The 27553-nt window shown below is 47.0% G+C and overlaps 1 protein-coding gene across 1 annotated transcript in view; it reads right to left on the bottom strand.

The window, feature by feature from the left end:
• Positions 1-5187: 5187 nt before the first annotated feature.
• Positions 5188-27553, bottom strand: part of LOC123354521 (adhesion G protein-coupled receptor E1-like) — a 32334-nt gene continuing 9968 nt past the window's right edge. Inside the window, exons 5-17 of the mRNA XM_044996641.1 lie at positions 25794-25949; positions 25278-25354; positions 24794-24892; positions 24093-24270; positions 23446-23565; positions 22222-22415; positions 21147-21308; positions 20446-20640; positions 17846-18081; positions 17181-17247; positions 16187-16278; positions 6614-6749; positions 5188-5367 (exon numbers count right to left, since the gene is read on the bottom strand). Coding sequence (XP_044852576.1) covers positions 5188-5367; positions 6614-6749; positions 16187-16278; positions 17181-17247; positions 17846-18081; positions 20446-20640; positions 21147-21308; positions 22222-22415; positions 23446-23565; positions 24093-24270; positions 24794-24892; positions 25278-25354; positions 25794-25949 — 1892 coding nt within the window. The remainder of the gene's footprint in view (positions 5368-6613; positions 6750-16186; positions 16279-17180; positions 17248-17845; positions 18082-20445; positions 20641-21146; positions 21309-22221; positions 22416-23445; positions 23566-24092; positions 24271-24793; positions 24893-25277; positions 25355-25793; positions 25950-27553) is intronic.

Here is a 27553-nt window from a genome sequence, read left to right as displayed (position 1 = left end):
CATATTGCTCCTCTGATAGCTTGACATCCTCTGAATATCACAAACCCACCACCTTGTACATTTCTATCCAACATCATTGTCATCCTGACCAAATATCTGTTAGGCAGGGTCATTATGTTTTCCTGTTGTCCTTTGGGGAATGTGTTTGTACCATTCTTGGTATGGGGCTGTTTCTTAAGGTACCACCCTTCTGGAATGTGTCTCTGTGTTGTGTGTGTGTTTTGTGCTTAGCACTCAGCAACGTGTGTTTTCTGCAATATCAGCACTGTTCTTCGCCAGATTCTGTGAGAAGGGCCTGCATCTAGCTCACAGCCTGATTTTGTTTTATATCAGCAAAGTTTTGACCGCTACTTTAAGCCCCAGACCCTTCAGGCCTCTGATACAAGGGCTTATGTCCTCAGGCTCTTCTACAGTGAAGCAGAGTTACAACAACACTGCATAGAAAAACAGGTATCAATACTGTAGCAACACCTCAGATCACACAGTGCACAACCTTGGCACCTACTTTTTTAATATGACCCATGTTAAAAATTCTTGTAGTGAAAGGAAGCCAGTTTTCCAGGGGTGAAACGTCTTTAGAGAGAGTTTAGTAAAGCACTTTGGTAAGTCTAGGTGATGTTGATAAATATGAAGCCTGGCTAATGTAGCTTTTTCTTCTCCCCAATTTCTTTTTTTTGCACACTTGTGCACAAGAGGAGGAATAACAACAAGGAAGAATTAAACAGTTCCACAAGACAGGAGGGTCTCTAACACAGTGCAGACTTTTGGTGAAGGCTGGTATTAGAGAAATGTTCTGTCGTTTCATGGTACCAAAAGCCCGAGTCTACGGTGGGGGAAGGGAAAAAACGGTTCCTTTGCTCTGGCCCCCTTTAGATGACATGAATGTTCCCTGTTCACAGGAGGTCTCTCTGGGCTGGTCCCTTTTGCTCCCCCTCTGAGACTCTCTCTTTTTTTTTCATCTTACCTGTATCAAGGACCATCTGTCGGAACTCCTTTTATCTTATTGTTTGAGCCTGACATCCTGTAAATGCCCTCGGTGTTACAATCCATGCAATTTTCAATGTAGTTTATGAGCTTCTATGCTCCACCACCAGTGGCACCGCTCGCTCCTCATATGGTCAGTCGGGAGAGCTCAACCCCCAAAACTGACCGTGACGAAAGCTCGGGATCATTACTGATGTGGAGAAAGAGATTGAATTCTCTTAATTCCTTTTCAAAGGTCTCAATGCAATGCTGCTCACAAGCTGTGGTTAAAACCTAGGGATTTCTTGAGGACCGAATCTCTCAATGTATGCAATGTAATTTTGACTGTCGTTCAAGATGCAGTTCCACATTTTTTAAACAAAGTTAACTGGATTATTTGCAAATTAATCTAGTAAAATCTTAACTGAGCACAAGGGAAGAGAGGAAAGGTCTGTACACTGCCCTGCAAATCCAATCTTTCCTCAAGAGCTTTCTTGGTCATGTGTAACTATCTATCCCTTGTGTTCACTCTGCTATGTCTGCAGCACTGCACATTGCTACAAAGACTAACAAATGTTCATAGTTTAAGGCTTGCAACAGGTCTGTGATACAGAAAAATGGCTCTGTAAAATGGCGCCCACCGGGTACTCCTCCTTGGGTCTTCAGAGTCATCATTTGCTTCATTTGTACTGACATTTTTACTGTAGAACCAACACAGCTGCGTGACAGGTTCAGTGGAGCTATATTCTAGTCTTGCTTCATGCCTCACTGACAAAATTTGCCTGGTTGAGGGATACGATGAAGGATAGAACACAACTTTGGGCTTGATTCTGAGATCCCTAGATGAACCTTACAGTGCTGAAAGTTTTGAAAAAAATGGTTTTTGAGCAAGTGTGGACATAGAAGCCACTGAAAGAAAAATAGAATCAGTAAAAGACGCTGACATTCTCTATTTTTACAGAGTCACTTTCCTGACTGGAACTGCACTTAAGAGACTCAACATTCAGCAAACAATTCGAGCTGAATAGGAGATTCTGGTTGGATAAAGTCAAAAGACTGAGAAAAACTTTTCACACAATAATGCACAGATCCACGTAGGAGGCTTTGAACATATGGACTGTATGTTCAAACCCAGCATGGGTAGTGATCCAACCAGAACAATAAATGAGAAAGTAGGTGTGCGGCTTGGTTAGACCTCTGACCAGTGCCACTCTTCCATGTCTGCTTCTTCTCATTCACTGTTACCACAGCACAAATGAAAACAACATGAAGGGAATGTCCAGGGGAGGTTTCCACACTGGATAGACCTCCATGCAAGAACACACCAGGAAGAAATGGTGACAGCAACTGGTTTTGATCTCATTTAAAATTCACAAGTTATTGTACTATCATCTCTTAATCTTTTAGTGCCAGGATTGGGCTGTTCCTATAGCTAACATCAAGTGCTATAACAAAAACTCTAACTTTTGCTGTCACTGTGTTCAACTGCCAACATTGGCATAAAATGCATTAGTGCAAACTACAAGGTCCATCAAAGCAAATACACTGCTAAGATAAGCTTGATGCTCTATTAGTTCCATCATAAGCCTAAATGAAAAGTCACCAGGTTCTGCATAAAGTTAAAAAACAACTAGGAAATCTGCTGTTACCTTTTGGATAAAGGGCACCTTCTCAAAATATACCAAATGGCACCAACTCTCTCAGCTGATGCAATGTGAAAATGTAACCCTTAGCAGCCTGAATCCATCCAGCAGCAACAAATTAATAAATGCAAATGATCTAACCATTTCTGATCAGTACCTTGGACTAGTATTTATTTTTCAGACTCCAAATTTTTCCTGAGCATTAGCAAGCAAGATTTTTAAAGATGAACTTGGAGAATACATTAATGTCACTTCACTAGAGCTCAGGAAATGAATTCACACCAAGTAGTTATTTTATTTCAGCCGGCTGCTTGGGGCGGCAAAAACTGTAGAGCCGGCCTTGGGCAGTAAATATCATTATGCCACTATAGAAATCTACAGTACCCCCAAACCTTGAATACTGCATGCAGTTTTGCTCATCTCACCTCAAAAAAGATATGTTAGAACTGGAAGAAATACAGAGAAGAGTAACAAAAATTATTAGGCATATGGGACAAACTTCTCATATAAGGAGAGATTAAAAAGACAGGGACTTTTCAGCTAGGAAAAGAGACGACTAAGAGGGACTATGATAGAGATCTATCAAATCTTGATTGGTGTAGAGAAAGTCAATAAGGAAGTGTTATTTAGCCCTTCACATATCACAGGAACAAGGGGTCACCCAATGAAATTAATAGGCAGCAGGTTTAAAACAAAAACAAGGAAGCATTTCTTCACACAATGCAGTCAACCTGTGGTACTCATTGCCACGGAGAGGTTGTGAAGGCCAAAAGTATAACTGGGTTCAAAAAAGAATGAGATGAGTTCACGGAGGATAGGTCCATCTCTGGCTACTAGCTAACACGGTCAGGGATGCAACCCTATGATCTGGATGTCTCTAAACCTCTGACTGCCAGATGCCGGGGCTGGGACTGTCCAGCAGGGGATGGTTCACTTGACAATTGCCTTGTTCTGTTCATTCCCTCTGATGCATCTGGCACCCACCACTGTCAGAAGACAGGATACTGGGTAGATGAACCATTCTTCTGGGGATCCAGGAGAGCCACTCTTATGGTTTATGTTCTTAGCTGATTACATAGAAATTCAGCTTTAGCATCCTGGGAGCATAAGAACCAAGAATGCATTTGTGACACTGGCAGACCAGTCAACCTGTGTATGACCCATAATAACTTAACAAGAGGCACTTCTACTGTGTCAAGACAGTTCACGTGCATGTGAATTTCAAAGAGATGTATTAGACTAGCAATCATCAACTCATTCAAAAATGAACAATAGATGCTAAGTGTATTTGTCTGTGGTTATCTATACCGGGTTAGAAGTTTCACAATGTAACTAAATTAGCTTGTAGATGCTAATTCCCTTTCATGGCTTAATTGCCTTAATTATGTGTGCAAGGTGTTCAGTTAGCCTTAAAATCAAAGATGTAAGACACTTCAGGAAACCAATCATTTCTACATTATCTTCAGCTTAACTATCTGTGTTATAATGGAAGAACGGCTAATTACCTTATGTGAATGAATGTAACTAGTTTACTGGGTATGCACAGGAAATAGAAGATTATCTTCAAAGCAAAGTACAACAGGCCATCCGCATTGGGGGAAGGGCCTTCTGTGACAATTTCTGTGAGGTAGGCTTGTCAGCCTGGTAGAATAGCTATAAAAGAGAAGGCTCGGGCCTGATCCTATCATCTCTAGGACTGCTTAAATGTTGAACAGGGACAGTGTAAGCCATAGGACAGAGATCTTCCAAATAATCATTTGGAAGAACCTGGAAAATGCCTGGAAAAACTAACAGACTTTACATCTAAGCTGCCTTTGGATTCTGAATCTGTTGGGATGATTCCAGAGAGACTTTTACAAACCAGCAGTTTATTCCATCACTGTTCTGATCCTGAACTATGAACATGGAAAGTCACTTGTCTGGATATTGATCTTTTAACCATTTGTAACTTCACTCTTCTTTCTTTTAACAATAAATCTTAGATTTAGTTAAGGATTGGCTGACAGCGTGATATTTGGGGAAGACCTGAGATTCACATTGACCTGGGGATAAGCATCTGGGCCTTTATGATCAGTGAACCCCACATATGGTGAATCAGGTTTCCAGTAACCCCTCACTATATTAGACATAGAATATCAGGGTTGGAAAGGACCTCAGGAGGTATCTAGTTCCAACCCCTGGCTCAAAGCATGACCAATCCCCAGACAGATTTTTACCCCAGTTCCCTAAATGGCCCCCTCAAATACTGAACTCACAACCTGGGGTTTAGCAGGCCACTGCTCAAACCACTGAGCTATCCCTCCCCCCTCTTCCAAGACAGAGATGTTTAGATGGGAGCCAAGGTCTGGAATGCCAAAAAGGGGACCGTGTTTGGCATCTTGTTAACTACGGTGAAAGCTCTTTTGTTGTCGACTTGGTGAATCTAATGATAGAATAAGCCATCAGTTTGGCAATTGTCTCCCTCTACTTCTTGCAGTCTGCCCGCAGTGTGGTCACAGCATTGTTGTGTAAACCTCTCACTCACGGAAGCAGAGGGATGTTAGTCACCTTGAGATCCCAGCTGCTGTCCTGGAAGAGTTTTTCATGCATTCGCGTTGAGTGTCAGATCTGATGTAAGCAGGGAAGTCAGCTCAAGGAAGAGTAAGGCTATACTCACTGTGCTATGAACTACCTCTTGATAGGCAGTCTGCAGCTGGGTGCTGGCCTGCAAGGCCCGTTCTCTCTCCCACTCCTTCCCCGAACTGAACCATTTCCTGAGGAGCTGTTGGTAGAGCAGGGGAATGGACAGAGTTAGTACCAGAAAATTCCTCCCAAAAGTTCCTCTTAAACAGGTTTAATTGTCACTAAAATCCCTCTCCAAAGCATCTGACCTCCATGTAGCAAAGGAATTACATGTCTAATGGAAGAACCCCTTAGATATACAAGTCCCAGGGGCCAGATTCACCTCTGGTGATTGAAGCCAAAGGAGTTACATGAGAGATGAATCTGGGCCCGTGTATGTGATGTCTGCTGTAGACTGTCTGATGGGAGCTGTCTAGCACATTGCATGCTGTTTGATGTCTGCTGCTGTGGTCTATTTCCTGGGCAACTTCTCCCACATTGATTGGCAAAATGACAGAGAGGAGCATTTCTTTTTATTAATTTGAATAAGAGCAGAGAAGTCCCCCCAGCCCAGCTCCTTTTATAACTTCATTTTTATACTGAACGTGCATCAAACTCCCCACCCCTCAGCCCTTCACAATATTCTGTTCATGTCTGAGGAACAGGAAGTTTCCTCTGAATGAGTTTCCATACACAGGGCTTAACTCAATATTCATGAATTCCTCTTAGAAGAAGTGATTAGTTTCAACTGGTTCTCTTCAATTTGGCTACTGCAGTGGTGATTTTCTTGCCGCTCCAAGTAGTGTCAACGACATTGTAAGAACTTGGTCCCAATCCAGCCCTGGCATAAAATGGCATAGCTTCCGTGGATTTCAGTGGGGCACATGCCCACTTATCCCAGGAAGAATTGGGTGCTTTCTCCCTAAAATTCACTCCATTGTTGAAAATTCCTCCACAACTGAAGCTTGACCCCCTAAATCTCTGACTCTTCCCTGCTGTAACACAAGAAACAATCTCCACCACGGTTCAATGGTCTCCTCACATCAGACATTTCCTGGAACCAGTCTGCGGTTGGTTCTTCCTCCAGCAAAGTCTCCACTGTTGTGTTTTTGGTTGTCATGGTTTTGTTACTATGGCAACTGAGTTAGAATAATAATAATCTATGATTCTATGATTCTATGATTCTATATAACAACCACTAGCTTGCCAAGGGCTTCCAAGGACCTCATGTAGAGTGACTGAAACCAGAAAAGAAGGAGTGAGGCTCAGCACAGATCATTTGTGTGTGTGGGCTGGGGAAAGCTAACCATAACCTTGCCAGAGAGGCCATGTGTGACTGCCATCACCCAGTGCCTGCTGGGCAGAAATACAGTGGATGGTGCCGGAGGAGAATTGTTGTCACGTACTTGTATATGCAGAGCATCCTTTGCTGTCCCGTCTTCCTCTTTCATCTTCTCCAAGGGAGGAAGGGGAAATAAACTTTTGAAGCACTGACCAAGGAGCTCACGGTTTTCCTCCACGGTCAGAGATGGTTTGAGCTTGCTGGCAGAAGAAAGATAGAGAGAAAAGTCATGTATTAGACTCAGTACCACCTCCAAGTAAAAGAAATGGGTCCAATGACTAGAGATTGTCCCAATCTCGAACCCCAAGTGCAAACAACCCTTCACTTTGCACCTCTATTAAGTATTGGCTCCTCTAGAAGTAAAGCTAAAACTTCACATCTCCTTTTAGAGAAACCCACAAGCTTTCTCCCCCCTGCCAGCTAGCCAGACACCTCCCTCCCCATCTGAACTCTGCTCCATTGTACTGCATGCTCCACAACCTCCAATCTTGTGTCTTTCGAGCACAAACCCCCAAATGGACACATTCAAATCCTTAAGAACTGAAGTCCTGCTGGTGAGCAGCATGTGAGCCACAGGGCCACCCAGAGGATTCAGGGGGCCTGGGGTCTTCGGCACGGGGAATTGCCGCCGAAGGCCCAGCACTTCGGCGGTGGGTCCCGGGGCGAAAGTTTCCCCCGCCGTCGAATTGCTGCCGAAGACTGGGCCCCCGTGAGAGTTTTCCAGGACCCCCGGAGTGAAGGACCCCACTCCAGGGGCCCTGAAAAAACTCTCGTGGGGGCCCCTGCAGGGCCCGGGACCTGGGGCAAATTGCCCCATTTGCTCCCCCCGGGCGGCCCTGGTGAGCCAAACCCTGCAGGCATTAGACTGCTCCCAACCTGACTTTCATGAATTAACAAATAAGAAGGCATCACAGTGCCAGGAAATATGGCAGAAAATAGCCTACCCCAGATGTCCAATGGCAAGAACTGCCTGGTAGCGAACTGGAGATGTCAGGGAATCCAGTGGTTCCGTCAGTGATTTCCCTACACCCCCCTGAATTTTCCCAACCCCCCCCCCTAGTTTTGTGAGCTAGTTACATACCAATTTAGTGACTGTTTGGAAATCTGAATTTAAACCGAAACATTAATACACACTTTAAAAGCTTATATAGTGTATGATAAAATATGTGTATCTGAAAAAAGTATAATAGATTTGAAAAGTATGAACATAGACTAGCTTCCTTGCTTCCTTATATAGCTGTTTTTGTATGTCAGTGCATTCATTTCGGTGATGTTGGCCAACCTAATAATTTCAAATGATGATTTGTAAGCAAAGTCTAAATGAGCTCTCCCTGACAGCTAGTGATGAGCTGGGGGCTAAGGCTTCAGGGCCAGATTATAGTTACATTCACACCTAATCTACCTAGGCATCCAGCAAACAGAGCTGTGTTGTCCAAGTGATAGATTTTGGCTGGGGTTGGGTTACAAACCACTTGAATGTGGGGGGAAGAGGGATGAAATGTTGTTCTTATTGTATGAGTAAAGGGCAGTAGAACTGTACTTAGCCTGTGATGATTTGAAGGCATCAAGAGAGAGGGTGGGGATCTGTCCATCACTGTTTAAAGACAGAGCTGATTAGGCTCCAGTAGATAGTCTTTTGTTCTGTTAAGTGACCACTGCAGCTGAAATCACTGACAATCAGGTCTAAGTGCTTAGTCCTGGTGTAGGGACAGTGTTCCTGTGGGTACAGTGTTTTTGTGTAAGAAACAGCCCAGACTGCACTAGCAGCGAGGTTCCCCCACTGAGAGCTCAGCTGAAACCACAGAGAGCTGGTGGAACCTTAAGAGACCAACTCGCAGAGGTCACAGTGGCAGGTGGCAGCAGAAGGTGGGCAGGGCCATTGGCAACAGAGCGGTTGAGTGAACGGTGGCACAAGGAACAGCTGTGGCCAGAGCGAACAGTGGGCAGCTGGAGGAACAAGTAAGGTGCCTTCTTGTCCCCCACCTGGAAGGTGTACTCACGTGAAAGCACCTCTGAACTCTGAGTCTACTCTCCACTGACCAAGGACAACACCAGTGAGTGGAGTGTGGTGGAGGGACAAGTGAGGGGCATGTTAAATAAAACATTTGTTTTTTGGACTATATTTTAGCGACTTTGCTCCTGAATGTTGATTTGTGACTGGGAATGGAAACTTATATGTAACCCCTTTGGGGTTTAGAGAGCATGGCCCCTTTAAATCTTTTTCCCGGGGGGGGCGGGGGGGGGGGGAGCAAAACAAAGGATGGAAACTCCAGGGAGCAAGGCTGGAGCTCCAGGGAGAAGGAGCATGGCTGGCCCTGGAGAAGGAAGCAGAGAGAGAACCTGCCTGAGGAGGACAGGCCCGATCGGAGACAGCCCAGGACAGGAGCCAGGAGGAGCACTGTGCCACAGAGGAATCGCCCGAGAAGGACAGGCCAGAGCTGGACCCAGTATCACGGCTGCCCAGAGCTGCGTGGGGCTGTAAGTACTGGGGCTTGTAACTCTGCATTGGGAACAAGGAGGGAGGTTGTAGCTAGTTAAGTGGGGAGGTGGTCGCTCTGTGGGGCTTTGCACAGAGCGGCAGAAGAGGCACCAGAGGGATTTGCTGGGGAGAGTTCACTGGCGCCAAAAAAGACCAGGAGCACCCAAAACTCACCACCAGACTGGAACTTTGCTCAGGCCTCCTGGACTGTGTGTGCAGACGCATTGCTCAGTGTCTGCCCTTCCAGACTGTGCTACCACTGGGCCCGTGGGGTTTTGGTTTGAATGCAGCCCTGTTTTACTGCTCCCTCTATATTTCCCCTTGTTGTTTTTCTCCTCTCAGCCCTCTGTAAATAAATATCTTCCTTTGTTATATCCATTGTACTTTTCCTGTGGGTGGGTGTGTTCACTCTGGGGGGTTTGGAACAGGTGCCCCTGGAGTGGAAGGGATTTCTCCTGCTGCGTTCCTGCGCGCGCTGTCTCTTGGCCAGAGCTGCCCACAGAGCAATCTCCATCTTGGCCACGAGGGCGCTAAAGTTACATATATAAATATGTTTCCTAGTAGGCCAAGATTTTTTTAAATGTATTATTTGCCAAGGTTGTTATCTCACATTGTTGCTATCTTGAGAGGTCATTATGTTGGGGAGTTTCTGTACTAAACATTTTTATTATTATAATTAATTTTTACATAAGAATGGTCATACTGGGTCAGACCAATGGTCCATGTAGTCCAGTACCCTGCCTTACAACAGTGGTCAAGGCCAGGTGCTTCAGAGGGAATGAACAGAACAAGTACTCATCAAGCGACCATCCCCTGTTGCCCATTCCCAGCTTCTGGCAAACAGGCTAGGGACACTCAGAGCATGGTGTTGCATCCCTCCCCATCCTGGCTAATAGCCACTGATGGACCTATTCTCCAGGAATTTATCTAGTTCTTTTTTTAATCCTGTTATAGTTTTGGTCTTCACACCATCCCCTGGCAAAGAGTTCCCTGGGTTGACTTTATGTTGTGTGAAAAAGTACTTCCTTTTGGTTTTTTAAAACCTGCTGCCTATTAATTTCATTGGGTGACTGCTAGTTCTTGTGTTATGTGAAGGATTAAATAACATTTCCTTATTCACTTTCTTCACACCAGTCAAGATTTTATAGATCTCTGTCATATCCCCCTTTGTCATCTCTTTTCTAAGCTGAAAATTCCCAGTCATTTTAATCTCTCCTCCTGTTTCATACCCCTGATCATTTTAGTTGCCCATCTCTGTACCTTTTCCAATTCCAATATATATATTTTTAGGATGGGTGACCAGATCTGCACACACTATTCAAGGCGTGCAAGTACCCTAGATTTATATAGAGGCAATATGATTTCAGAGAACTGTCCACAATGACTCCAAGATCTCTTTCTTGAGTGGTAACAGCTAATTCAGATGCCATCATCTTATATGTATAGTTGAGATTGTTTTCCAATGTGCATTACTTTGCATTTATCGACACTAAATTTCATTTGCCATTTTGTTGCCCAGTCACCCAGTTTTGTGAGATCCCTTTGTAACTATTCTCGGACTTAACTATCGTGAATAGTTTTGTATCATCTGCAAATTTTGCCACCTCACTGTTTATCCTTTTTTCCAGATTAATATGTTGAATAGTACTGGTCTCAGTACTGACCCCTCAAGGATACCACTATTTATCTCTCTCCATTCTGAAAACTGATAATTTATTCCTACCCTTTGTTTCCCATCTTTTAACCAGTGACTGATCCATGAGAGGACTGCCCTCTTATCCCATGACGGCTTACTTTTCAAAAGTCAATTTAAATTAAAGACATTTTTTTTTAATTATATTTTTTTTAGAAATCTAGATCTGTTATGTGTTTTGGTGTAACTTGCATTTTCCTTATGTTAAATTTGCATTATTCTAACAAAACATTTACTTTATTCATATCTCTTTTATATGTTGCAGGTCAAAGTGAAAATGAAAAGACAAAAAACAATACAACAATTTTTCCACTCAAAGGCCTCAAAAACTAACCAAGGTGAAGAATACATCAAGAACCAAGAATATATCAACATGTCATCTGAAGGTTCAAGTGGTATATCTACATCCGACCAGCCTGAAGCACAAATACAGCTACCTACTGAACAAACAGTGTCTCCAAAACCTAAAGGCAGTTCCCGATCTTTGTCGGTCAAACTGTTCCCATTTATTGAAGTTACAAAAGATGGCTACTGGTGCACCTCTTGCAAAAAAGCTTACAAAGAAGGAAAGCTTACCAATGCTATAATTGGTAAAAGTGGAGGAGCTTCGTTTGTCAAACCGATCAGCAAAGCCAATGCTGACAAACTACGTGAAAAGGCTGCAAAACACCAGGCCTCTGGCATGCATCAACATGCAGAAAGCCTTATAAGCCCACTTTCAAAGCCAATTTTAGAAGTACTTAATGAGGCTGTTAAGAATGCTGGAGACACAACACAGTTTATGCGAACAAACATGGCTGTGACATCCTACTTTCTATTTAAGCAAGAGATACCACACACTACAAACTGGAGGCCAATGTTAAGTGTATTGTCACTTGTTCATCCTGACGTGGAACACTGGTTCCGAACAAGACCAGCAAATGCTCACTATCTTTCTGCAAGAAACTCAACTGACTGGCTAGAAGCATGCGGTGCAACAGTGAAAGACTCAACAGTTGAAAAAGTGAAGAACTCTCTCACCACATTCAAAAAATTTGCATACATGGCTGATGAATGCACCGATGCAAATGGGCATCAAGTATTGAGTCATTGTGTGCATTATCTTGATGTCAGGGGTAGGCCAGTAGATGCATTTCTAGATGTTCAAGTTATAGAAGACACATCGGCTGTATCTGTGACAACCCACATCTTGGAAGAGTTAGATGCTTGTCAATTGGACCCCAAACAGATGGCTGCTTGTGCATTTGATGGAGCTGCAAACTTCTCTGGAAGACATGGTGGAGTACAAGCTTTGCTCAGAGAAAAGTGCAACCCTAATCTCTCCTATACACACTGAAGAGGCCATCTACTTCAACTAGCACTAGTACGAGCTGCAGAATCTTCAAAAGACATTAAAAAAGCTATAAATTTAGTGTCTTCATTATATTCTTTTTTCAGCAAGAGTCCAAAAAGACTGAATATCTTGGAAAATATAGAAGATACACTTGGACTGAAGTTCAAATTAGTCCAACCTGGGAAAATCCGCTGGCTTTCTCATGAGCGATCCTTGGCTGTTGTCTTAAAATTGCTTCAGCCATTATTACTGGCTTTGGAAAGTATCTTCCAAGATGGGATGGATCTAAGTAGTGAGGCTGGTGGATTTCTTTTGCTACTACGTTCAGAGAAGACTATTGCCATTCTCTCTCTTGTAAGTCTATTGTTGAAACCACTTGGGTCATTAAACAACGCCATCCAGGCATCTGCTACAACAGTAGTAGATCTTTGTCCAGCAATAGAAGCTACATTTGGATCACAGAGACTTATCCACTGAAAAAGTACTGGAAGAAGCAAAGACTTCAGTCCAGAAGTTGACTAATGAAGGCATTTATATTGAATCCTTAAGTGAAGATGACAAGAAGTGTTTGTTAAGACAACTGAAAAAGTACACAGACTTGATTCTTAAAAATCTACAACAGCGACTTCTAGATTCTACTCAACCTCTACGTAGCTTTTACAGATGCCTGTCCTGTAAAACACCAACAGTTGAGTGGAGTCAGGCACTACCAGCAATGGGGCTGCCATGTGATCAGGAAAGAATAGAGCATTTGAATACAGAATGGAATATCATACGACGAATGAATGAAGATTTGACTTCAACTTCTTTTTTATCATCACTAGTGGCTCGATCTGATCTTTGTGTTCTGTTTCCTGGGATGAAAGAAGTAGGAATTCATCTCTTGCTACTCCCAGTCACAACAGCTACAGTTGAGCGTTCTTTTTCATCACTAAATAGAATTTTGTGTTCTGAAAGAAGTCGCCTTCTGCCTGATCATCTGAATGAACTAATGAGCATATCAATTGAAGGAATGGAAGTACCAGACACACGAGAATCCACTGAAGATGAACGCACTGCATTCAAGCAATTCATTAACAGAGTTGTGCAAAATTATAACAAGAAACCAAGAAGGATGTAGACATAGTGCTTCATAGAAGGCTTGAGTAGCCAACTTTAATTTGTCTGATTTTAAAACATGAGTTAAATCTAATAAAATGATCATGAAACATTTTTCAGTTTTTACTATGGTGCCATACAGCCCACCTTTACCCTCATAGTCTCACCCCTCATTGGCCCTGACACACCCCCCTTTGTAAATTCAAACACCCCCCCTAATTTCAATTCCTGGGGAAACCACTGGGTGTAGACATGGTCACTCCTGGCCTTAAAAAAATCTGTGACTCTATGAAAACAGCACAATATAAGCTGCAGGAGACAAGAGATTGGAGGAGAACGGCTGAATCTCAAAATAGGGAAAGGAGCAACAGGCACACAACACCAGAAAAGAGTGAAACCAAGACAAATGTGAACAAAGAAGCTCTGCTGGCTGGACATTAATGGAGCTGAACAGGTAACAAGGCATTGGCTTTACCTGCTGATTGAGGAGACAATGCACCAGGAAGATGAAGGCTCCCTGCAGGCTGTTGATGATGGTGAATAAATACGCCATGACCATGGCTGCCGCTTTTGTTTGCAACAGACCAAGACTCCAAGTGCAGCCCAGAATGAAAAGCTGGGCGATGGCTTTAAATGTCAGTAACCTGGAGTAAAGCAGATGGAGAGAGCCCATTACAACCCTATGCAGAGAGACTAAGTCAGTGGGCTCTGTGCGCAGGATGGCTTACGCCCTCCAAGTAGCAACTATGCAAAATTCCCCTAGGGACCAATGCTTCTAGACAGCGATTCTACAAACAGGCCCTATGCCAACCAGATGAGAATGGCTTTTACCGTCCCCTTCACGCTCTATGGGCCTGCTCCAAAGCACAGAGAGAGACTGCCATTGACTTCACTGAATTTGGACCAGGCCCCAGTTTGCCAGCCCTTCTGCATCTTGTTCATTTCCTGATTTTGCTGCAAGCAGGCTCTGGCCATCAGTACCACACATCTGGGGGTAGCTGTCATTTCAATGAGCTGGGCCAGTGAAGGTTTTACACCTGTTCTCTAATTCCAGGTAGGTATTTCTCCCCTCTTTTTATTCCTGGTCCTTCATGAAGTATCAGAGCATCTTACAGCTATTTACCTTCAGAACCATTCAGTGAGGTAGGACAGTGCCCTTATCCCCATTTTCCAGATGAAGAATCAAGGCATAGAGAGTTTAAGCAACTTGCCCAAGGTCACATAGGAAGGCTGTGTCGGAACAGGGAGTTGAACCCAGGTCTCCCACAGCCCAGACCAGTACCCGAAGCACTGAACCATCCTTTCTCTCCCATTCCGATTGACTTGGAAACCGCAATAATAAAGTCCTGCAAGGAGAACACCACATTTGCTAGAAACCATGGCTTGCCATTAAAGATTTGGTCCATTAGTCCTTACACCGCACTCATGATATGGAATAGGTCACTAAATGATTGAAGGGTTTGTTGTATGCCCGTTGCTGTAGCATGTGAGAGTACAATGCAGACTGACGGAACCAGATACTAAAGTCAGCTGACAGCAAAAGCAGCCTATGCATAGCCATACCAGGCAGATTCAGCCTTGGTGTAACTTCCTTGGTTTCAGCAGAGTTACAGATTTTACCTAAGATTAATTCATGTATAGATATTTGTATAGCACCCAGCATTGTAACGTCTGACTTGAAGCGGTGTTATGTTCCCAGCTTTGTCACTGGCCTGTGGTGTAACACTGACCACATCCATTTCCCTCTTTCCCCTCACATCCGTTTTGTAGCGCGGGCAGTGAGTATATAACCGCGCAGTAATAATAGTGACATAGTAAGAATAAAGGGCAAAGGGCTAAGGAATGAGTAGCAAAAACACAAAATACCTGTTGACTGACACCTATAAAATAGCTTAAGCAGTTAGCATGAGTGCAAGGCCTTACAGCCTAAGTAGACGTAGCTGCTCAGTATGTTAGCATAAGTCAGTAAACTAACAGTTATCATAAGTCACAAAATGTTAAAAGGCTTTTTGTTTCTTGTTTTGTAATAATCACGTGATGCAAACTGCTGATGGGTAATTGCAAAAAGACAGTTACTACCAGTTTAAAGTATTTTTAAAGGAGGACATCAGCAAATGCCTAACCACAGGTAACCACAGTAATCCAATTAACATATGTTAATGAGCTTAGCAAAGTTAATATACTAACCTGTAGAATAAGAGCACCCTAACAATATAAAGGTAAAAACCTTAAAATATGGTTTAAAAAATATGGTTTATATATGCATAAAAAATACAAGGGCCTATAAAACATCTAGTCTCAGGAACAGCCATTAAAATTCTCCATCGGCATGCCAAAGACAAATCAAAATCTGTCTCACTCCTTAAAGCTCTCCCCCAAAATAAAGTAGCATATACAGGTAATGGGACTGGTCGCGCTCACATTGTTATACTGTCCTACTGGTTTAAATTGCTTTATTTAGACTAGTCATTGAGACAATAAAACATTGACAGTTACAGAAGGTCTTTGCTAAGTGCAAGTGTTTTTTATTGCTGTGCCTGCCCTCCTCAAATTGGGTCTCTTCTCACCATTGTGAATTATAAATCCCAGCGACCATGGCCACATGTCCAGCTCTTCCAGAAAACACAGATTTCGCAATTAGATACCAAGAAATCACTGTGCAGTTTTCCTCATGCTGTCTCAGTTGTGCATAGCAAAAGGCATCAAACTAGGCTGAACAAAACACTAGAAAAAGTCAAGTATCAGAGGGGTAGCCGTGTTAGTCTGGATCTGTAAAAAGCGACAAAGAGTCCCGTGGCACCTTATAGACTAACAGAAGTATTGGACCATGAGCTTTCGTGGGTGAATACCCACAAAGGGTCTCAGCTGCTTGCAGGACCAGGTATTCAGTGTTCTGTTCTCCATGATTTTCTGATACCAAGTCTGCATCACGCTGGAATTTCCTCAGTTTAATTGAGCCAAGGGTGCCTGTATCAAACACCCCCCCCTGCAGAAGACTAACTGGACCTCTCAGGCAGGTTTAGCACTTTCCTACCTTGTGTTTTTGAGGGTGGAGACATCTGCATTGAGGGAGGAGATTTTGTCTCTCAGGATCCAGAGGGTTGTGATAAAAAATGTTAAATTCATCTGTGGAAACAACACAACAACTCGAGTGGATCAGACCCCAGGTCCATGTAGTCCAGTATTCTGCCTCTGACCGTGGCCAGTACCAAGTGCTTCAGAGGCAGGGATAAGCTCCCCCTATATTAGTTCTCCCCTTGGTCTTGGTAGCTAGAGCTTGATTTAAATCCTGAAGCCTGGGGTTTAATATCCCTTCCAGAACTTTTCTTAGCCCTGATTAGAACAACTCTGGATCTTATTCTTGCTCCCCATATAAATGCCCAAATCTTTTTGAATCTTGCTAAAATTCTTCATGGCTTCACAGTGCCTAGCACAATGGTACTTTGATCCCGGATGGGAGCCTCTAGCTGCGATTGTCATCTGAATCCTTCCTGCACCACAAGACATCACTTTGGGCACAGATAAGGCTCCGCCATCCCTCTCTCTTCTCAGCTGCTCTGTCTGTCCTCTGTGTTACGTTCCATAAACTTTCCCTCTCTACGTATTGTTGGATCATAGAAAGATTCTCTCAGCTGCCCTCTTGTCCATGTTCCTCCAGCTGTCCGGTTTCACACCTGCCATAGCTGAAGCTCTGGTTTCATTCATAACACCCAGCCCAGACATTTCCATCTTCTCTGCTGTATAACTTGGGAGCTAAGGAGGTGCTGAACTCTGACAAATCCCAGCATTTGGTATCAATTCGTTACACTCCATTGGAAACAAATTGTGTGTGATTTATTAATTATTTATGATTTTACTGTCATACAACTAAAGAAGGTGCCACTGTTACCTTATCACTTTCCAGGGAGTAAATCCACGGTAGCTAGGCCACAACTCACTCCTTAAGCAAACATCCCAATGTCTGACTCATCTCACTTTCAAACACCTTTCCCTGCGGCATAAACATAATTCATCCTAAATATACTCACCACAATAATAAGGCAGACCGGTCCAAGGAAACTCCAGATGAAGCCTCCCTCTATTGTGAGCCAGCAGCTAAAAGGCAAGAAGGAAAAAGGGTAACAAATTATCCCTGGCATTAAAATGAAGTGAATTCTCTCCTTTTGGTTGTCGGAGTTGATCTCTGGGTGGGGTGGAAGATGCAGGGCGAACGCTGCCTGCTTCCCTTTATGACAGTCTCATGGATGTAGCTTGCAGAAACTAGTCTTATAAGAACATAAGAATGGTCATAATGGGTCAGACCAAAGGTCCATCTAGCCCAGTATCCTGTCTTCCGGCAGTGGCCAGTGCCAGGTGCCCCAGAAGGAATGAACAGAACAGGGAATCATCAACTGATCCATCCCGTCGCCCATTCCCAGCTTCTGGCAAACAGAGACTAGGGACACCATCCCTGCCCATCTAATAGCCATCAATAGACCTACCCTCCATGAATTTATCTAGTTTTTTTCTGAACCCTGTTATAGTCTTGGCCTTCACAATATCCTCTGGAAAGGAGTTCCCCAGGTTCACTGTGCATTGTGTGAAACATGAAGAAACGGGGATCGTCGAATATACTGTCTCTCTGTAATTCAGCCAATGAGTTGAGTGGGTAATGAGATATCTGTTTTCCCTCTGGGATGGGTGCTGCACGTACTGTTTGGAAGTTCCGTAGCCACCAGGATTCACCGCTGCAGAAATAGCCACCACCAGGGCTGGGAATCCATAGCCAAACGGGTACATGAATCTCTTCTTGAACTGGCTGGCACTGGTGTAATTCACGACCTTCAGGTTCCTGACGGTGAGGAAGAGGTGCAGCCCCTCTAGTAACATCCAGCTGAAGCAGGCCAGGAAGAGATAGTGTAGAAGGCCAGCAATGACAGCACACACCACCTGGTGGAGACAGAGAGCTCAGGGACTGAGAACATCTAGCTCGCGGAGCTAGGGGAAGCGTTAGTTATTTGATGTGTCCACTCCAAACAACCATTCTTGGGGAGGGATAGCTCAGTGGTTTGAGCATTGGCCTGCTAAACCCCGGGTTGGGAATTCAATCCTTGAGGGTTCCATTTCAGGAACTGGGGTAACAAAAAAAAAACTATCTTGGGATTTCTCCTGCTTTGAGCGGGGGTTGGACTAGATGACCTCCTGAGGTCCCTTCCTACCCTGATATTCTATGATGATTAAACTCTGGAGCCCAATTCTCATTTTACTGATGCTGGTGTAAATCTGGGGTACCTCCATTGAGGCCAGTGGTGTCAAAGCAGTGTAAGAAAGTTCAGAATCCGGACCACTGAATTTATTCTGGGCATTGTGATACCAGGCATGTGAAGGGGCCCAACGGCAAAAGCAATCCACCTTGATTATTAGTGCATCACACAGGTTGTAGCTTGCAGTCTGAATGCATCCTCCACCCCCCTCCACAAGCTCTCTGTGCCATCCTCCCATTCTCCTCTTCCTCAAGGACTCCCTGCAAATCCCCACATGCCTGGACTCATGCCAGGAGAGATGACAGTGGTGGGGTGGGGGCAGTGATGAGCTGCCAAAATCTTAACAACGGGTTCCCTATAAAAAGTTCTGATTTAACAACGGGTTCCCTATAAAAAGTTCTGATTTAAGGGATGTGCGACAGCATGTATTTTTTGTACCAATAGGGTTACCATACGTCCATATTTTCCCAGGAGGTGATTAAGAACCGAAAAGCCTGACATGTCCAGGAAAATACAGATGTATTTTAACCCTACCTAAAGTTCTTTTTTAAAAAGATGGGGCTGAACTAGAAATGAGCTCCGTTTCACATGTGTGGGTGGTGATCAGGGACAGTCTCAATTTTGGGGTCTTTTTCTTATATAGGCTCCTATTACCCCTCACCCCCGTCCCAATTTTTCACACTTGCTGTCTGGTCACTCTAGGGTGTGCACATGTGTGGGTCCCAGCTGCTCCCTGCCCCCCCCCCCCTCATTAAAGCAGGTGTGCAGGGTTACTGCCCTGGGAACTGCAGGGCACCAGTGGATGTGGGGCTGGCTGCAGATAGGGGCGTGGGGCAGGGCTAGCTGGAGGCAGGGAGTGACACGGGCTGGCTGTGGGCAGGTGATGCAGACGGGCGGGCTGCGGGTGGCTGTGGGCAGGGGGTGGCTGCGGGCGGCTGTGGGCAGAGGCTGGCTGCAGGCAGGGGGTGGCTGTGGTAGGGGCTGCAGGCAGAGGCTGGATGCAGGCAGAGGGTGTCTGTGGGCAGGGGCTGGCTGGGGCAGGGGCTGGCTGCGGGCAGAGGCTGGCTGCAGGCTGAGGGTGGCTGTGGGCAGGGGCTGGCTGTGGGCAGGGGCTGGCTGTGGGCAGGGGCTGGCTGGGGGTGGCTGGGGGCAGTGGGTGGGGCTGGGGCTGGCTGGGGGGAGGGGCTGGCTGGGGGCGGGGACGGTGGGGGAGGGGCGCAGATACTCACCCGGGGGGGGGGGGGCCGGGGAGCAGCAGGACGCAGCCGGGGACTCACCAGGCAGCAGCAGCAGGAGCCCCAGGGCCAGAGCTCCAAAGAGCAGGAGCAGCAACAGGGCCAGGAGGCAGCTCACATGGCTCTCGCAGCGCCGCGCAGCGCCCCCCGGCGGCCGGGAGGAGGAATTACAGGCTTCCCAGGCAGAGCCCATCAAAGCTTCCCTCGCAGGGAAGCTAGTTAACAAGCGGTTCTAAAACCGCTTCTAAATTTAACAACGGGTTCGCGCGAACCGGTGCGAACCGGCTCCAGCTCACCCCTGGGTGGGGGTTGGCGGGAACATACCATTGTCCTGCATTCATCATCCCTTGGTAGCATCTCTGTGTGGCCCCCCCCTTGCTTCCTCTCCCCCCCATACCAAGGGCTCCGTATGTGCCCCATTCCCCTTGTTATTTCATTACAGGAGCACTTAGGGGCCCCAAACAAGTTCAAGGACCCGTCGTGCTCAGCGCTGTACAAATACACAGTAAGAGTGTGTCTACACTGCAGCTGGGAGCATGAGTCCCCAGGAAGCAGTCCAGGCTAGCCGCCCACCTACAATCATGACCAAACCTCTGGGTACTTACTCAGGCAGCTGGCCCAAGCTGCTGAGGCCACATTGTTATTTTGAGTGTGTTAGCTCAATCAAAGCTAGCATGTGTCTGAGCACTCTGGGAGGCACCCCCGCCCCAGCTGCATGGAGACCTACCTTAGAAGACAGTCCCTGCCCTGGAGAGTTTATGATCGAAATAGACAGGATACATAAAAGGGGCATGAATTTTGCATGATTTCTTTACCTCATTGGTGACACTGTTCACTGTGGTGAGGAAGAGCAGGTCGGCCAGGAAGAGGCAGAGGCAGAGCTGCAGGTGGAGGGAGGTGCTGATGTTGCGGATGGAGCGGCACAGGAGGAAGGTGAGGATGGCAAGGAAGAGGCAGAGAAGGGAGAGGGTCAGTCCCACATAGGTGATGATGGTCAGTGGATAACTCTCCTATAAAAGGAAAAATTAAAGAAAGTGTAAAGTTTGGAAATCACGCTGGAGAAAAAGGAGCTTTGAAGTAACCGGATAATTTCCCAGGGCAATCAGATCTCTTGCTCCAATGTTGGAGAACATGGAGGACCCATCTGCTCCCTGCCCCTTTCACTAGGTAACTCAGAGGAGCAACACATGTGTTGATTTTGCAGCTCCCAGATGATCTCTGAATCTCATGACTGTAAACTAATTGGAACCAATACCCGGCTGACTCATGCCCCATGCCACCTATCTGACATCTAACATGCTGACCAAGTGCACCTGATCATGACTTTCCTATTGGCTGGCTCCAGCCATTGTTACTACAGCCAGAGGCATTACTCCTTTCGCGTAAGTGGTGGACGCCTGCATTTTGTGTGGTCGAAGAGCTCAGGTTTGTTCTTGCAAACAGCCACAGCGTCTGTGCGAATGCAACCCCAGCTTCTTACACGTGGACCATGAGCTTAAGCGGATGGTTGAAATACCTTGATAGCATGTGAAGCCATCAGGATGGCAAAGCTGGACAGGTGATTACAGGTGCAGGTGGTGTGAGTGCTGTTTTCACGGAGAAGTCTGCAGCCTTCAGTAAACCAGGGACCAGTGAGATTCCAGAAAACACAGATAATCTTGTCTTCCATTTCCTTTTTCTGGAAACAGAAATTGCAGCACCAGCATCAGCATTGTCCTTTAAGGAGCCAAGGGCTAGTTTAGCCCAAACTAAACCAAAGAGGAGCCAGAGCTTGACAGACAGAGCACTGGAATTGTATTCCTAGCTCTGTCGTTGACCTGATGTGAAATTTCTTGAGTAGTCTTTGTGCCTCTGTTTACCCTCCTACCCTTTGTCTCTCTTCTTTGGGATGGGGCCCATGTGTTTGTGCAGTCCCTGGTATAATTGGACTCTGCTCTCAATGTGCATCTACGTGCCACTATAATAACGGATATCGGTTTCACACCAATATAAGCCCATTGATCTGGATTGGGGTAAACGCGAACAGAGTCAGGCATCCAAGCTGACGCTCCACTGGTACAAAATATTGCGGTTTAGAAGTTCGCCTGGGAATTTCCATGCTTTTTGAAGGCTTTAGGGTGGATATTGCTGGACCCTTAGCATTCACCCATTTTCAATTTTAAGTTGAATTGCTTCCTCATTTAAACTTAATGTGGTGGAGAAGAAAGAGCCAGTGGAAAGCTTCAAATTGTAGGGCATCTGTTGTACTGATGGGCAAGGAAGATCATTTTAGTAGGACTGTAGGGGGCATTATGGGTACTGGAGGGCCCAGAGAGGAGGCTGCAGTAGATAGGTGGAAGGTGACCAGAACCATGGCGAGGGCAGAGAGGAAAAGCCAGATTTTTGGGGAAGATGCAGCATCAAGATTTGGCCTCATCTTGCGGGTAGAAAGGGAGGCAGAAGGAGTTGAAGATGACCCTCGTTAGTGAGGCCAACTGGAAGAGGACGGCAGTGTTAACAACAAAAGCTCAGAGAGAAAACAGTGGGGAAAAGCTCTTAGCCAAGAGGGGCCCCTTTTCCATTTCAAGCAGGGAAAGGTGTTTGCCAATCACCTGTTTATGCTCCAGGGTGAAGTTGAAAGGTTTGGAGAGGGGTCCGGGTTTCCCAATGGTCCCACTCACTACCTTCGAATTCAGCATAGTGCTACCCAGTTTGACATCCTCTCTCAGGTTTTGCTGGTCGATAAAGTTATTGTTCAGGATGGACTCGAGAGTGGCATACGATATGAAGGCAACGACTCCGGAGCCTGCAGGAGCAAAGATGCAAGAGGTGATACCAATTCAGCCTGTGTCCTGTCTGTGTCACCCCGCAATGAGCTGGAAGAGCTCTTGGCTGGTGGGCGCAGCCGAACCAGTGATGAGAAGGACACAAGTACAGAGTGATGGAACAGCTTCCCCAGGTTTGCACAGAGTGTTAGTGGCAAAATTGAGACTAGACCCCAGGACTCCTTACTCCTGCACTGGCCAACGAATAACACTTCCTCCTAGGGGCCCATCAGCCAGCCAGGACTCAGCAGAGCATGTTGCACTCCAGCTCCGCTGCCGCTAGTGCTGGAAAATCCATCCCCATCCTGGTCTGTCTGAACCCTGCAACCCTGACATGCCCTCTGCACCAGGGAAGACACAAGGGCACTGCTTAATTTGTGCCAGGGTTGAGACCCAGAGCCTCTAGGCTTGGCAGTTCAGAGCCCCGGCACCTCCGGGCCTGGCAGTTCAGAGCCCCGGCACCTCCGGGCCTGGCAGTTCAGAGCCCCGGCACCTCCGGGCCTGGCAGTTCAGAGCCCCGGCACCTCCGAGCTTGGCAGTTCAGAGCCCCGGCACCTCCGGGCCTGGCAGTTCAGAGCCCCGGCACCTCCGAGCTTGGCAGTTCAGAGCCCCGGCACCTCCGGGCCTGGCAGTTCAGAGCCCCGGCACCTCCGGGCCTGGCAGTTCAGAGCCCCGGCACCTCCGGGCCTGGCAGTTCAGAGCCCCGGCACCTCCGAGCTTGGCAGTTCAGAGCCCCGGCACCTCCGGATTTCCTGCGTCAGTTATGAAAGTAAAAATGTTGCTTGAGTCCTGGCACCTAATTGCTTGAGTCCCAGCCCCACTTTCATTACAAATTACGAACTGCACAGAGGGCTGGTGTAAAGCAACCCAAGACCCCCTGGGGAGTCTGTCAGGGCTGCTTTAAGGTCCCTCTGCCACCCTGGAAGATCTGGCCTCACAGCTGGAGCTGTGGAATGGGTTGGAGTGGTTGGATTCCTTCCATTGCCTGTCCAGAGAACTCCCGGATGGTACCTTGTTCCCTGGCGCCAACCACTGTCATGCAGTCAATGCTCATCAACTCGTTTTCAGCGTTCAGTTCGATCATCTTCCCTGCCCGACTGCAGTTATCCGTAACCCGCTGGGCCACGATGGCTGGGGGCGGAAGGACAAGTTCTTCACTGCGCTGCTTTGAAAACTACCCTCCATTTAGCACAGAGCCTGATTCTCCTCCCACTCCCGTGGTAGAAGGGAGCAATGCTGCGGTAAAACCAGCAGAGCCAAGAGAAGAATCAGGAGCCCGGATTGTCTCTATGTCCTTTGTGCCTTGCACCTAGCACAATGGGGCCCTGCTCCATCATGACTGCGGCTCATAGGCACTACCACAAACCTGCTACTTGCTGAGATCAGAGCCCCGTTGTGCTGGGCACCATAAGCAAATGGAGCAAGAGACTGCTCCTGCCCCAAACAGCAGGAAGGATTCGTATCCCCATTTTACAGACAGGGAAACATAAGCACCAAGTGATTTGCCAAGGTCCATCAAAGAACCGGTGTCAGAGGCGGGAACGGCACCCAGCTCTCTTATGCTTTAGCCCAGCACCCTAGCCCCGACGCCACCCTTCATCGCAGAGAGCACTGCGGGTGGCACTCAGAGCTGTGTGAACGTTTTTCCTTTTTTTTACTCATTGTCTCTCCCGTGATAGTCTGTGTCTTGTTCCCGGGGCTTTTCCGAGCAGTTGCCAAAGCTGCTGATTCTACGCTCTGCAGAAAGATAGTGGCTACCAATGCGACCTCCTCCTTGCTCCCATTAGACTGCTGGGCAGTGGCATAGAAAAGCAAATCGATAGAGGTGGAGACTTCCTGAGGTTTAAACAGAAGACACCCTGGGTAAAGCAGGGGCTGTCAAACAGTGGCCCACTGGTTAACAAAGGGATGGTCCCATGGATCCACCACATATTCTCCCCATTTACCATCACGGAACATCCCAAGGCAGCTACAACTGCTTACATGGTTGAGTGATGTTAGGGAGGCTTTTAGGGTCCCCTCCCCCTCCACATGCTTCTTATAGTCTGGCCCTCTGCTCCACATGACTCCCATGGCACCCAGGTACCAGCTCCCATCAAGATACTGACTCGTTCCCTTTTCCCCAAGACATTCATCACCCACTCTTGACTGGCAGCTGAAATTCCACTCGCTGTTGGCTCCAGTCTACTCTTCTAGAGTAGAAGCAACTAAACCTTGTTTTCAGCTGCTTTTAAAGACTCCCCCCAGGTTTATCTTTGGAAGGAAGTATCTGGAGACCAGTTGCAGCAGCTGGGGACGAGGAGGAGGGACTTTGCCTTGGAGGGAAGGGACTGGCAAATACAGGGGCACAGCGTCTGACCTTCAGCGATATTGACTGATTTCCATTGCCGCATGCAGATTCCAGGGTCTTTGAGGTCTCATTCAGGAAGGTGCAAAATCTGTTGTTTTGTTGGTTTCCCTGTAGGGGAATCATGGAAAAAGGAGTTAATGCTGTAACATTCCTACCTACCTACTGGAGGGTGGAAGATGGGTGTCCATGTCCCTCCGCCTCTCTGTTCCTTTTAACCCACTGTAACTTTCTATCCATCTTCTCTGTCTAGCTCTGGCTATTTCTCCATCCACCCATGTTCTCCACCTCCAGCCTTCTCTAGGTACCAGTTCTAGTCCATCCATCATCCCACTCCATCTCTGTCCATCCATACTACCCAACCCAGAAGCAGCACACACACTGTCTGAGTGAACTACACAAACTCTACACACACAACCCTTACATCCATTCTCTCCCTTTTCCCCTCTTGCCCTGCACACGAAGATGACCCAATTTGGAATCATTCGACACATACGTGCTGGGTGCTGTTGCCGCACAGACTTTTGAAATCGTCTCGTTGCAGAATCCTGGGCTGGCAGCTGATGAGATTTTCTAGGGAAAGAAGGAGGAAGCCAATATTGGGGCCTCTCTTATAAGGATCAAATCTCTTTGTGATGGGATCAAAGCATCATTACACTTCCGGGCACAGAAATGAAACCCCGCAAAGTCCAGTCGACAGCAGAGCTGATGCTAAAGCTAAAGGGACTGGTTTATGGGGCCCAAGAAGGTGGCACCACTCCAGATGCAACTTTCCCCATAACAACAATATGAAAAAATTGCAGGGGGCCGTTGGCTCCCGTATGCTACTGCCTACAAACATACACAAACATGCAAGGGCCTAGCTACACCCACACTGGTTTGTGGGCAGTTTCTGAACCACAGACCACAGCACGTGCTACTAGAGGGCTCACAGACCGCTGTTAGCCTCTGGGGCCATCAGGAGCTGATTATATTCCCTGGGTTTCCCAAGGCGGCTTGTAGTGACTGGTACCTGTGCAGTCCAAGGTGTGGGAGTCACCAGGTTTCCAAGAGGTCCCACTGGGGGAAGAATAACCTGGAGAACATTGGCAGGTGAAACTCCCTCGGGTGTTGTTGCATTGGTTGTGAGGGCCACAGACTGGTGGGTCCTGAGAACATTCATTAACATCTAAACAGAAGAATATGGAAACAATTATTCATTAACGTCTATACCAGAAAACATGGAATCTATCATTGTGCAGTTGCCATGGGGAAGCATGGATATACCATGTTATGTTTGCTATGCTACAGTAATTACAGTTACACTCTTTGATAGTCCCTTGACTCTGCCCTGGAGAGACCTTAGAGCACAAGTGGGCAAACTATGGCCCGTGGGCCAGTTCCGGCAGGCGGGACCCTCCTACCCGGCCCCTGAGCTCCCGGCCCAGGAGGCTAGCTCCCGGCCCCTCCCCTGCTGTTTCCCCTCCCCCGCAGCCTCAGCTCGCCCCGCCGCCAGCGCAATGCTCTGGGAGGCGGGGCTGCGAGCTCCTGGGGCAGCACAGCTGCAGAGTCTCGGCCTGACCTCATGCTCCAGGCAGCGCAGTAAGGGGGCAGGGTTGGATAGAGGGTAGACGACTAGAGGGCAGAGGAGTTCAGGGTGGTGGTCAGGAGGGCGGGGGTGTGGATAGGTATCAGGGCAGTCAGGAAGGAGTGGGGGGTTGAATGGGGCAGCAGGGGGCAGTCAGGGGCAGGGGCTCCAGGAGGGCAGTCAGGAAGGAGAGGGGGGGTTAGATGGGGCAGCAGGGGGCAGTCAGGGGCAGGGGTTCTGGGGGTGGTCAGGGGACAGGGAGAAGGGCTGGTTGGATGGGGCAGGGGTCCTGGGGTGGCGGGGGTCAGGAATGAGAGGAGAGGTTTGATGGCACGATGGGGGGCAGTCAGGGGCGGGGGTTCTGGGGGCAGTCAGGGGACAGGGAGGGGTGGATGGGACAGGAATCCTGGGGTGCCATCAGGGGGCGAGAAGCAGGGGGGGTCGGATAGGGAGCAGGGGCCAGGCCATGCCTGGCTGTTTGGGAAGGCACAGCCTTCACTAACCGGCCCTCCACACAATTTTGGAAGCCTGCTGCAGCCCTCAAGCCAAAAAGTTTGCCCGCCCCTGCCCTAGAGTAAAGGCCAATAAAGGCCTTGTTATCTTTATAAACTATATGCTCTAATTCAACCAGGTTTTTGAGCTTAAGGTAGGAATGGCTGGGTGAAATTCTCTAGCCTGTGATATACAGGAGGTCAGATTATATATTATCACAATAGTCTCATATATCTGAATCCACAGAACAACTGTGTTAACACCCCAGGAGTTCCTGTGAGTCCTTCAGATGGAATCCACTGCCAATACAACAACAATAGAAATATTGCTCATGACACCAGAAACTCCATTTTCGTTTTCACGCTGGTCTTTTGAAGGTGCTGTCCAAAGGAACAAACTTCTTCAAAAGATGAGCATGGCAACTGAAATTCATAACTCTGCTAGTCACTAAAATCATGGTCTCAGGCCGGCTCTACAATACAGACCTATATTGGTAAAATACATTGCTCAGGGGTGTGAAAAATCCACACCTCTGAGTGATGTAGTTATACCAACCTAACCCCCGTGTAGACAGCGCTACGTTCAGAAGCCAGATTAACATATAGCCTAATTTTTAGCCCTGTTGTAGGCCCTCCATTCCATACTGAAGTAACAGCTGAGAGACAGCAGTGGGGCCATCGGAATTTTTTTGTCTCATTCGATATTGTTATGTA

The sequence above is a fragment of the Mauremys mutica genome, chromosome 21, assembly GCF_020497125.1.
Source record: "Mauremys mutica isolate MM-2020 ecotype Southern chromosome 21, ASM2049712v1, whole genome shotgun sequence".
Classification (NCBI taxonomy): domain Eukaryota; kingdom Metazoa; phylum Chordata; order Testudines; family Geoemydidae; genus Mauremys; species Mauremys mutica.
Note: the sequence above shows the minus strand (reverse complement) of the source record. Positions and strands in the feature narration are given on the sequence as shown.